Below are 13,269 nucleotides of genomic sequence, written 5' to 3' on the forward strand. Positions count from 1 at the left end.
CAGAAAATCTCTAATCACTCACTTTTGCATATGAAAAATAATTTATTAACACAGCTATTTTCTTTACCTTCTCCCTGAAAAACACAGGAAGATAGATTAAAGTGGAAATACATATACCTATAGGAAGGGAATCATGGACTAGGAAAAGATATTGTTGCTCCAGGACTATGAGAAGGTACCCTGTAGACAGCAAAGCATAATAAAATATACAGTTATGCCTCTGGATGTGTTACCAAAAGACAAACTTTCCAAGTCTCTGTGTGGAAAAAAAGAAGGTAAAATACATATCTTCATGGAGCTGGGAAAGGGAAAGATTTCTAGAAGCATTCTCAGAAGAAWAAAATGGATGTATGATTCCTGGAAGTGAATGCGAGGCCTTGGAAAGTATTACAATGATACAAACCCCACAGCCGTGACGGTACAGTGTGTCCCAACATACAGAGTATGAGATATTGTACATTACACTGCAAGTGTCCCTCAAATCAGCTTAATGAGCTCTCCTGCGCACTACCTTCAACTGAGGTTATGAGGGATGCATGTTAGAGAATAGAGACTTAAAGGCATGATACAGAATAGAGAAAACTGTCATAGCTTGTCACATTTTGCAGCTTTTAGCCATCAATTTTCAGAGTTCTTCATTTCTTTTAACTTTTTTTCTGATGTACTTTTTATTTAATTTTTTTTAGCTTGCTTATGGAAACATTGTTAACTGATTACCTTTATTAAATCAATATTACAGTTTATAATGAATTCTCTAGAAATCTAGAGTCTTCATTACGCACAACAGTCCGTCCCTTGCCTTCCCTGTTCCTTGACAAATTGGACTGTATAGCAACGGARTACTTTCCTGATCACCCAAAATTGTGAGAAAGTATTTCTGCTCTCCTATAGCTGCATTTTCTCTGTTGACCTCACTGTACAGAGTATTTGATCCTTTTCCAACACTTAGAGAGAAAAAATAAAGTGCTTCTTTTTCCTTTCCTCAAGCTTGTTCTTGAGGGCTAGCTCTTGAAAAGAGCTAAGAAACTAGGAGTCATGCTGGCTCTCTAAGAAGAATGTTTGCAGTGTCATGGTAGGCCATGCAGGTAAAGTTATTAATAACTTCACTGTATGGCAGGCTTTGACAGGACACAGTGTTTACTCTCGTTTATATTTCAGATCTACCGTGGCAACAGCTCTGGTTGAGCTGTTCTTTGAGGCCGATCTGTGGGCATCAATCGATAGGGCCCATAAATGAGCACTGAGTCCTTCTGAATGCTTCACTGTGTGCCTGTACCTCTCTGTAGTGCACAGAACTACAGTGTCATCACAGAAASTTGGAGGGGCCTCTGTTAAGTTCTGTAGATTGGAGGGTAAAATCTTTTTTCCAAAATGATCATGTCTAGCAAAGGAAATGAAACTAAGAAGTTTTGAAGTTGAATGAGAAGTTTTACAATCTTCTTGGAGTTAGCATGAAAATCTGGCTTAAGTCATTGAATAAATAATAGCAATTTGCCAGCTGCTGCTATTAAATAATTTTACAAATGGTGAGCTATGAACATTACTTGCTTAAGTGTCGTAATTCTCTTGGGAGATAAATATTTAAAGCACTGCCAACTCAGAGTCTTCCTCAAACCAAAGGTAAGGCGAGCTTTAACACCCAAAAAGCTTGATTCACTTTTTCTTTTAATGTAACTTTCTATTACTTAGGTTTATGAGACTTGTTTGTTAGGGAAGACCAATGTACACGTTCATCGTGTACTAACAATCCACACTAATCTGAAGTATTGTTTGGTTACTTCAGAGACCCCTTTTCTTATTCTCTCTCTTTTTTTTTTCCTTTTAACTTCTTATTTTTAAATTCATTGCTCCAAATATTAGAATTGTATTTAAATCAATGTCACCTTTATTGATCACTTTTATTATTTGGGGTTTTTTTATGTTCCTTGCCTTTCTGTCACTAGGTTTCTCCTGTTACAGCTTAGTCATGGTTTGATCAGGATTTTTGCAGTATTTGCATAGGAAATGAAATATATGTATAAAAAACCCTGCCTTTCCACCCCACTGCCTTCTTTCCTAATCCATTACTGTAAAATTTGTGAGCATGGGAGCTCTGCATTCAGCATCAATTTTGTATCAGAAGAGAAGGATAAGTAGGCCCAAATTCACCTTACATCTAGAAGCAAAATAATGCTACAAGAAAAGGTTGCTATTTGTGCCAGCCCCRTGAATGTATTTGTACATGTGCAGGAGGGAACAAGTAAACTTTCTCAGGTAAGTTTGATTATCTCCAGTGTAGACTGATACGTTTAAAGGATAATGACTAGAAACAGGAAACACGTAACCTTTCCAAAAAAGAGGTCCAATGTGATTTTCATTGGTTTATGAAAATTTGTCCTTTACCAAATATTCTTCACTCTTCTCTCCAGCTTTGCTGCTTCTTTTTCTACATTTTCTGTAGAATRGCTCAGTATTGCCAATTGGGTAAATCTTGACCTCAAAGATGAGACTTTTGTGTCATTCAAAGAGGAAAGGAGGCTTTTTTGTGTCTGTTGCCTTATAAAGTTTTTGAAAGGATTGCTGAACAGCAGGAAAATAAGTTTGCATATGTTAAATGGAAACAAACAATATAAGGCAAATGCAATATACAGAACAAGTAGTTATGCATCCAAAATTGTTATAGTGTGAACCAAGCAAAGAAGCAAGATTCAAGCATCAGGAAAGAAAAATAACCATGGACTAAAATAATTTCTGTTCTGCATGARAAAGAAATAGTCCGTGTGCAGTTCAGGAGTCATTTCAGAACAGCATAAATTCTACCTTTACTGGTACAATCCCAGCCAAGCTAACAATGAAGCATGTGAGGACTATATGTCAACCTATATGTGGAGAATCCCCAACATGCCCCCTCTCCTGCGATGCTCAGGAATGTGCTCACTTACTTTCTGTGGGTTGTAATATGGGAGGGAAAGTTCTTTCCTAAGTTAGGGTAAGTAAAGTAGGATTCATATTTCATTTTCTTAGCCCTTGTCTGACTTTGTAGGGCTGAGAACTTCTCAGATTATATACCTGAATGCATGCATGCGTTCATACGTACATACATAAATATACATGTATATGTACATTGGCTACCACAAAAATATACAAGTCCTGACTGGAATCTCTCCATGAAGCTCTAACTAAACTCAATAATTTAAAGTTATGTTTCAGCTCAAATGTATGGAACCATCAACAGATTTCATTGTTGGTCTGTCTTGAAGTAGACTTTTCCCACTCTGTCAGATACTAATGGAGCTGTTTGAACATATGCATGGCAAAGGGTATGGCTGATTTGATATTTAAACAGACAACTTCTCACACTACTCTGTAAATCAAATTGCATTCAAGACCTAAATGGAAAGTAAATATTGAACTGCTACAGATTGCCTGAGTCTCCAATATAGGAATTTGATTTGACCTAATTTTTATAAATGATAAGTAGAGCTGACTGCCATGTARCAAATTAGTATAATACTATACCAATTTCAGGCAAAGCAACCCCTGATTCAAAGTCACCAATGAAAAAGATTCCTCGTGACTGTTTACAGGTAGCTGTCACCCAGTCTGAGGCCAGAGTAGGGTCTACAGTTATTTACATGTGAGTATTTCTGTTTTGTCATGTATCCTAGAAAGCATGAGAACTGTCAAAAACAACTCTGAATTTAGCTTACCTATGCCAATATTTTAAAAGTCTTTGATCATAAAGCCTATGAACAGGCTTTTTTATTTCCCTCTTCCCCCTTCCTCCCAGGCTTTTTAAGCTCATAGGTTTCACAGTGAACTAGTTTTCTTCAACATTTGTTTTAGGAAAACAAAATCTCTCTCTCTCGTTTTTTTTTTTTTAAGTTTTAACAGTCCTCTTTAATTTTTGAGAACATTTTGCTTGATCAGTGTAGTAAGTTTTATAGATAAAATTATCAATGATTTTCCCTAATGGTAGATCTTTGAGGAAGTAACTTTATACTACTCCTACCAGATTCCTTTCTGAAACAGTATGTTCCATTAAAATATCTTTCTTATAATAATCTGTACTCTAATTAAATAATGACCTAACTAGAATTAAAGAGCAGGGCATACAACACTTCTTTATTTTGCTGAGCATCTATTTATACAGCCAGTTCCCTTGGAGCCAGCAGGACTATTCTTGTGAATAAAGCACATGAATGAATGCTGCTGAAGGCGAACATTTACCACCTACGCGCTCTGAAGTCTCCTGTGGAACGTGGCAGGATTTCTCATCCCAAAAGCCCCATCGAGYGCCACAGAAAAGAGCTACTTGACCAATGCGTGCAGCTGAGAGGCAGCTTGAGCCTCCGAAGCTAAGCAACAGGGCTTCCACGTTCGGTTTTAGCTGGTGGAGCAGTTTTCTCCAGAGCTGCAGAAGGGCTGCTGAGTCACCGGGGCAGGTGCTGCTTATTCGTGACTACAAGGATTGCAGGGAAGTGGGAGAAAACCRGGAATGTAATCGGTCCTGGAAGGATGACTCAGGGCTTGCTGGTACTGAAATTCTCCAGAGAGTCAAAGAGTTTTAGCTAATGCTATGAAACTTGTGTGCCTGTGCTGAACAAACTCAAATCCTTGTTTTTGACAAAGATGCAAGGAATAGCTATTGATAATGCTGCTTTATTTCCCTTGAGTTGCTTATTGCAATGCTGTCTTGTTYGTATTCAGAAAGTTAGCATCAGAAACAGTTGGAAAATAATAGCTATTGGAGTTGGGGGCTGCATATCAAATCTCCAGGTAACTTAAAAAAAAACAAAAAAAAAAAAACTCTTGGGAAATTTCCTTTAGATTTAGGAGGTGAACTAGTAGTCATTAAGAGTCATAAGAGAACATTTCTCTTCAGTACTTACAAATCTGCCTTTACACACTAAGAGAAATAGATATCTACCTTGTCTGCTTTGTTGTGGTATTCTGTGCGGCTTACTGGCTTGTGCTAAACTTATGTGAGTATTRGAGGTTATGCGTTCTGTCTGTGTGATGAGTATGTAGTAGTAACTACTCATCAGTCGTTGCAGAGGAAGTTACYATACATTTTAATTGTAGGAACTGTTTTTTCAAGTTTTTTTGAAAACATCTTTTCAAAAAGCTAGATGAGTTTCATTAAGAAGGAGGAAATGTTCTAGGGTCAGAGAGAAAGAAGCAGGTCCTAGCATTTGTAGGAAATGTTTTATAGCAGACTTTTAATTATTTTTGAAATGACACAAGCTTGAAAATTATCATTAATTTATCATTATATGTATTTCAAGATATTTTATAATAATTTATTGTAAGATCACTGAGTAACATTGGTAACTAAAATCACTTAAGTATAAAATACTACTAATCAAAAAACTGGATAGCTTTCTGTCAGAAATAAGCTCGTTTTCATATTAAATGTAGAAGGGTGACTATCGAAAATTTGTTTTTTTWAAAAAGGCAATGTTTACATTGGGGAGTATTGGAGGTACTAGGAATCAATATTTTTTAAAAATGCTAAAATATTGTTATACAAAATAGCAAGTAATTTTAGGCTTACTTTGCTAAGTGTGAGTAAAACTGGTAGGGTGTTTCAGAAAAGAGCCTCGCAATTTTAGAGTAAAAACTGGGTTTTAGCCCTGCTCTGACTGCTGCAAGAACAGCAATAATAACCCAACTGCATCTGTGTTCACAAGCTGCTGTTATTCATGGGCAGAAGGTGTTACTGGAACCGTTCAAAAGTGTTTTAAGTCACTACAAGGATAACCATGGTTGTTGCTTGAAAATAGACAACCAGTAACAAAAGTGTCTTGCATCTCTGATAGAACCATCAGGTGCAAAGATTTGAAATCGCTCTCCTGCTGCTGCTGCCTTTAGTAATACTCGGTCTGTTCCTGTGATCTTCTGCAAGGAAGCAAGCAGCAACAGGAGCAAGCAAACCTCCAGCGCAGGAGCGCACTGCTCCTGCAGCACAAAGACATCACTCAGGGATTCAGATCAAGAGCTGAGCAAAAGTTTGACAAAGCACTGCTCAATAACTGATTATTTTTCCCCCTACGATTTAATTGGAATATTGATATGCTGTTGCAGTGTGTGACACTAATAACTTACCTGYCTGAAAGCCAAAGTGATTTAAGATTTTACCTGGTTAGCCAAACTTCCTGACCCTGTCAGCTTAGTAGAGTCTTCACGTGACTGAAAACTACAGGATGAATACTGAATATCCCAGAGAGCATAAGGAATGCAGCATTTTTGGTGTAGTCCACAAGCAAGAGAGAATAATAGCTCCTCAGGGTCCCCTTGCTTTGGCTGAGGAATGAGAGCATTGCTGAGTCCCTGGGTAATGAGGCAGTGCCAGTCTTAGTACCCTAATAACTGCTTAGCCTCGCTAACCATCACATCATGCACCACTTGTCACGGAGAGCTGCTCTTGAGTCGTGTGCGGGTCTYGTTGTTGAACAAACAAAAGTAATCTGTGTTTATTGTTTTCACTTTCTTCTCATTTTCTTTTCTCTTCTTTCTTTAATAGTCACAGTTTAATTGAGATTGTTTTGCTGGTTTTAAATCAGAGGGTCCCTAAGGCATGGTTAAGAATTCTGTGGAATTAAAGAAGGGAGAGTCATATCCCTGAGAAGACATTAAGAGAACCAATTGTTAATGTGTAGCTTGTCATTGCTTTTTGTTATATACTTTAATACTATTTTCCTTACAAAAAAAAATATATTACTTGGCAATCAGTGTGCAGTGTCCCTTTGTATACTGTACCACTGTGTGGATTCCTTCATGCCTAAGCAAGGTAGTCCTAGTTCACTCTAGGCTGATGCTTTTTGAGGATGCAGACCTCCATGGCAACTAGCAGTTAAGTTACAGGGAGCCAAGGCTACTTTGCTCTTGAATGACTATATCTGCATAAGAGRTCAACGCGCCTTAACATTGACGTCACTCTTATGGTTAATTCGTCTTAACTTTATCTGTTTGTCAATAGAACRCAATTCAATATTCAAATTCCCTTTCCTCTGATTTGAATATATTATTCACACAAAAAAATAATGTGTCTTAGACTTTGGCCAGGTCTGTGTTGGTATGCTTCGGAAAAGTTAAGATRGTTGGACAGTTGGACTGTTAAGATAGTTGGACTTTTCAAATATTGCTTGTCCTTGAAAACAGTTCAGGCATGGTTTATCAATGTAGTTCCAGTAGTGTATTTCTTATCATTTCTCTTTATAGTAACCTTATGAATTCCATGGCCATACCTAGCATTGTAACTGCGTTCATCCCGTGTAGTTGATTTTACCATCTCCTGACAAAGACCTTCTGTATCTTCTATGTTCCAAAAACCTGAGCGGGGCATAACAAAAAAAAAAAAAAAAAAAAAATGTATTGCATCAGGTGGGTGTTTTACCTCCATAGTCAAAAACACTTTTAAGGCATTRTACAAATAAAGAATAAGTGTAGTTGCTGGCCCAAAATGCTTATAATTCACATACCAAAGGAAGAGATAACAGATGGACACARACAGGTGAAGGAGTGTGGAAGACATCAGTCAGCATGCTAGCTAAAATAAAACAAACTGGCTAATGAGTTTCAAATCTATTTTTAGGATATTAGAACTCAGTGTGTATCAGACGGACTCGCAGCCCTCAGCACTGCCYACCCCCTGAAACCAGCAGGCTTCTAGACAGGGACACACTTTGGGTCCTGTAAAGCCCTTGCTCATCTTTTCTGCTTTCCATGCTGAGATCTTGCTTTTATTATTGTGTGCTTCAGCTGTCATTCAAAAGAAGTACAGCAACTGCTATGGTTTTAACATTTTGTGGTGGTAGAAGTGAACAGAATTTGCTCTTAAAAAAAAAAAAAAAAAAAAAAAAACAGCATTTCCCCCCCTACCCTGTGCCTTGTCCAGCACTTGAGATATTTCCTCAGTTTTCAGACACAGCACAGAAGTTACAGTTTGCATGTTTTAAGAATATTTATTAAAAATTTTTATAATCAGCTACAAATATTTTTAAAATACTTATGCCAAAGAAGTTTATCAGTGGTCAGGCTGCCTAGCCTATTCCATTAGCTTTAAGATGTATAGTATGGTATTAAATTGTTCATAAACATAACCCTGGTTTTGTCTCAGCACACTATAATTATGTATTTTACTTAAATTTTTATATTATGTGTTTATTATGTAACAAGCATCCTTGTGTTGGACTTCAGTTTGGTGCATAATTACYGGTATTTTGAATCAAACGCTTCATGGATAAGGATTAATTCAGGTACCAATTCATTTGTAAACACCTTGGTAAACAGACAATAGTGTTACTACAATAAAGGTCTAAAAAACTAATCTAATGCTAATTTTTTCAAGTGGAAATTGTTGGTTCTGTGGGAAATATTGGGCAACTACTCTTTCCCATACTARTAGTATCTTAATTAAAATCTGGACATTACACGATGTGTTGGTTTGCAACAATTGTTTTTTTCCCTGTGCCTTTTTCTTTGTGGCTATATGAATTGTGATGTGAATGTAGATCATAAAACAAATGGATTAGATGACTGTATGGAAGAACTTGGTGTACATTTATGTACATCTGAAAATCTTTAAGGAATTTAGAAGGATGATATGACATTGACTGATGAATTTCCAGAAACACCAGCCTGGGACTGTCAAACAACAAGGATGTCAATCCAAAATTAAGTGACTAGAGCTCCATGAGCAAATATGCAGAGCACTTTCTTGATGCTATTGGTTTTATTGTACCCTGTTAATACCTTTTACCTCACCCATTACCAGGGTTGTTCACGTTCACAATAGMAGAGGCACAAAATAGTACAATTAATGAAGTGTTGAATTTCTCAAGAAGTCTCTTTTTTTGATGTTTAAATAGTGTAAGAATGAAATAGCTGTTTTTCTCTTGAACTGGGGCAGTTTTAATCAGAGTTTTCGTAAGGTATGCACAAGGAAGAAAAGAGTGAAGAGTGCACCCCAAGGATTAATAATGACAGCATGAATGCTGTGTTTGTAGATTAAAGCCATTAAACTTTAGAGGAGTTAGCTTTGTGTTGGGATGTGTTAGCTAACCTGCTCTGGTAGAGAATGGGTTAAATAGGATGGAGCTATATTTGTTCTTTTTCGTGGCCTTGTGTGAGTTCAGACTGGGTGATGGTGGCTGGGAAATAGTAGACTTGTTAGTCCTGCTTTTCTAGCAGCAGTTATTTTATCTACAGAGTTAAGGTTTGCTTAGGGGAAGAGAAGTGTGTAATATTTAACTTAAGTTATGGTTCTCAAGCCATATTTTACATTATGTCAAGTATACCTAGGCCATGTGGCATGGGACTGTTTGTTAGCATTTACATAAATAAAGACTTATTTGATGTTTATAGTCTGGGTGTTGCAGATAGATGTATTAGGTCTCTGCAGCTGGCCCTGGGTCTATTCCAATGGATGAAAGAATCTAAATTATTAAAAGGATCATAGYTCTGTAGACTCTTCAGTTCCAGGGTCAACACAGGCATTTTTATGCTCTTTGTCGTATTTCTTTCAAGTGTCTTCCCTTATCGCGGATGGAGAGAGATGTATTATTAAAGAAACTGTCGTACATTGAAACTTAACTGCGTGAGAACGGAAGCTGGTCACTTACCTGAGCAATGCAGCCCAGTGAAAGACGCCTGACTCAGTGCTGTGCATGCTAGCTTCTGACTTGGAACAGTATAACCACATCRCAGAGCTACCATATGCAAGTTATTAACTCACATCTTGCAGTGCTTAATAAACCTCGAGCCTGCTTTGTGAGTTTGGCCGTAGAACTGTACCAGTGCGAGACCCGTCTTTGGGATCCACTTGGGCACTTCCACAGGGTGCTGCAGGCAGGCTCTCACTGTGGCTGCCAAGGAAATAGCTGAATGCTGCTTTCCTAATTTGAATCCGATAACTTAGTTCTTCCATTGCTTTGCAACTGTTTGTCATTAAACCTCATAATATCTACAAAGATTAGCTGAAATACCAAAAAGATAGACTTCCATTAAGTAATAAGGCATGTCTAAAGGCGAAGCCATTAGCCACATGCTTGGAGGACTAAATTTCTTTCCCTATTCTACTACAGATTTTAACAAGGCTTGGCCTGGTTATTTAGCCTCCCTTATGYCTTGACTCACATTCTGTAAAGAGAAATAATTGTGCTCTGTGTTTCTGAAGTTGAATGTGAGGGGGAATTTCTTCMCTGTGAGAGTGACAGAGCACTGGACCAGGTTGCCCAGAGAAGTTGTGGAGTCTCCTTCTCTGGAGATATTCAAAGCCCACCTGGATGCAACCCTGTCTACCATGCTCTAGCTGACCCTGCTTGAGCAGGGGGGTTGGACTGGATGATCTCCAGAGATCCTTCCAGCCTTCCAAACTCATGCCCAGTTCTCTGCTTTTAATCTTGCCTTAGGTAGCACTTTACTGGTAGCATTTCAGGACTTGTTTGGGTTGTGCTGTGSGTCACATTTGCTCTATAAAAGAGGATAATGAGAATGTGAAGATGTCTTCTGTACTGATATGTCTGTGTTTTCTTCTCTTTATAGCATTTTGTTTGCAGACATTGTCGGGTTCACTAGTCTGGCATCACAGTGCACTGCCCAGGAACTGGTGAAGCTGCTGAATGAACTCTTTGGCAAGTTTGATGAATTAGCCACAGTAAGTACAGCATTCTTTTTTCAATTTAGTTCAATTTTCCTTTTGCATAATGATGTATGAGTTACATGTTAGAAATCTGTAATAGACTGATTTAGCTCTGTGTGTCATTAATTTCTAAAGCTACTATTTTTGATTAATATTCTGGAGAGAAAACAACACATTTTAAATCTTTAGGAAAGAAGCTAAAGTTCCTATTTTTAAATACGCTTTTCTTCCGCCTCCTTGGAAGCAGTCAGTGTTCTTCATTGGTCTTGTTTACACAAAATGGAGAGAGTATTTCAGTATTTACATTTCTGTCCTGCATGGAAAAAAAATAGGATAATGGAAGGTATGAATATTGGAGGTACAACAACATAAAACTACTTTCCATGATGATAAAAATGTAGAGACTCAACTTAGCTCTTCACAGAAAAGACTGTGTGTCAAATAAATGATTGTAGCTTTTCAGAGAGACTATTGCAGRCAAAATGGGATCCATATTATTACTGATGCTTATGTTTTGGTCACTGCACTTACACTGTGCCAGATTCCCCAAGGAAAAAGAAAATGAGAGAAATGCTCCCTGTCTGTGACTCCTTCCAGTCTAATGGTACTGCAGAAATATAGTACATAAGCATGACAAGCATTTGACAAGAAATGAGAGGAATGAATGTGCCYGAATAAATTCACACATCTTATTCCAAATTACACTTAGCAATATGCTGAAAATGTGTTTTCCCCTTGAACAGCCTTGTTAAGGACAAAGGGAAACTTAATCAAATCTATCTTGTTTGCCAGCCTTGTGCTCATAGCAGTCATTGTGGGAAAGTATCACCTCTGCATAAACTATGCTCCTCCAGTATACAGCTGTCTCCTCTTCTGACTCTGCACAGAAGCCTAGAGGACATATTTCTTCAGATCTCCRACATAAACAGCATCCACATTTCCTCCATTTGGACTCACTTCTCAATGTAGCCATCTGCATGAGACCTCTGAATCCTATGGATGCTTTGCACCTACGGCTCCCTTTTATAAGAAAAACAGAAGGTTAATTTAGATGCTGAGTAGAGAGACAATGGAGTCATTTTTTTGATGTGAATTTGTAACATATTTCCTGGAATGCCTGGCTATGCTCATGTAGAGCACAGGGTCCCAGCCCGGATGGTTCAGAGATGTGTAGTTTTGAAATGAATGGGACTGCCCTGTAGCTGAGAATTGTCAAGAAATGTCCTGAAAAGTTCGAATAACCACTCCGCCTTTCATTTTATTACTGAATTTCATCCTCCAAATGGCAATAAGCCATCTAGTAAACACTCTATAAACTTAGAATACTGATGATCTGTGAAGTAATCATAGCCATGAAACAGGTGGCACTGTCATATATGGCAGTGCCATGGCACGACACAGGATCACACTTGCGTGCACAAAAGCATGTACCTCTGACATGACATGGCGRTGAAGCTGGGGCGGTTGCTGCTCCTGTTGCCCTGGGCAGGTGCAGTTAGCTAGAAGTGTCAATGACACATGATGCCAGGGTACCAAGCACATGCCAGCTYTTGCTGCTGGGTTAGTTSTTTGTAGGGAAGAAGTAGAAGGAACTAAGAAAAAGAAAAAAAGAGGGGRAAAAAAGCCTTRGKTTTCTATTCARTGTGAATTCTGAAAATAAATCCYCTACCTTCTTTCAGCAACAGGGGAAAGAATTGCTATTTACATRTCATTTACTAGTTCATACCATGCTGGATCAGAGCGCAATTAAAGGCAGAACATATGAGTTTCCCTTTGTCATCTTCCGCTGTAGGAGCAGGAGAAGTTGTGTCTCCTGAAGTCAGAAGAAATRTGCAGAGATCTGTAAACTTTTTAGAAGGATTCTGATCTCCTGATTAAAACAACTTCTAAATGTTCGTTATTAGCTCAAACTATGGCCTGTGCTGGTTTATAAATAGCGTTGTGCGGTAGTATTCAGAATGATGAGGGAGGAAGAAAATTGTAGGAAATCTCAAGAATAATGTAAGGGTGATGGGTATGGTCCCTGAGATCTGTGAGCATGCACATTGTGTGCTGTTGGTTCTCCTTCTTAGGAAGGAATGGCAACTGCAAGTGGCAATTTGTGACAGCCCTGGCAAAAATAATTAGGCCGTCTTACAACTGTAGTGCCTAAATCCCTGTCACAACCGTAGAAAGTATAGTAACAGGAGTGAGGAAGTGTAATGCAGCATATATTTGTTGGGAATCTCATGAAAACAGTCATGGTATTTTTTGGCATTGATACGTTGGAGGATGTTGTTTCAGTAGCACTTTTCCTCTCCGTTGATGCAAAAGAATTAAAATCCTTTAGCAATCAGTGCTCACACCGAGTTTTGACTCTGTGTGTTTGTACCACTGCTTCGCTGAAGAATCTATGGAAACCTGCAAAATGTTTTTTTCATTCTTTTGATCTTRCTTTGCCATTCAGACCAAAATAGTCTCTGCTTTTTGGCAGTGTAKCTCTGAATTTGTCTAGAACTTGGATGCTTCTGAGGAATATAGAAAAATTCTTATTGAGAGAGCTGGGACAATTAATCCTAAAGAAATTTGTCTTTTAGATATTTAGAAGCAGGTTTATGCTTTAAGGCATTTAGATTTTTCTCTCTACCCATATGCTGTTTGTCTTT

The 13,269-nt window shown here is 38.0% G+C and overlaps 1 protein-coding gene across 1 annotated transcript in view; it reads left to right on the forward strand.

The window, feature by feature from the left end:
* The window catches only part of ADCY1 (adenylate cyclase 1), a 159,186-nt gene that overhangs the window by 71,504 nt on the left and 74,413 nt on the right, over positions 1 to 13,269 (forward strand). The window contains exon 4 of the mRNA XM_085306627.1: positions 10,528 to 10,639. Coding sequence (XP_085162753.1) covers positions 10,528 to 10,639 — 112 coding nt within the window. The remainder of the gene's footprint in view (positions 1 to 10,527; positions 10,640 to 13,269) is intronic.

The sequence above is a fragment of the Rhea americana genome, unplaced genomic scaffold (assembly GCF_003343005.1).
Source record: "Rhea americana isolate MKP2758 unplaced genomic scaffold, rheAme1 scaffold_242, whole genome shotgun sequence".
NCBI classification, from domain to species: domain Eukaryota; kingdom Metazoa; phylum Chordata; class Aves; order Rheiformes; family Rheidae; genus Rhea; species Rhea americana.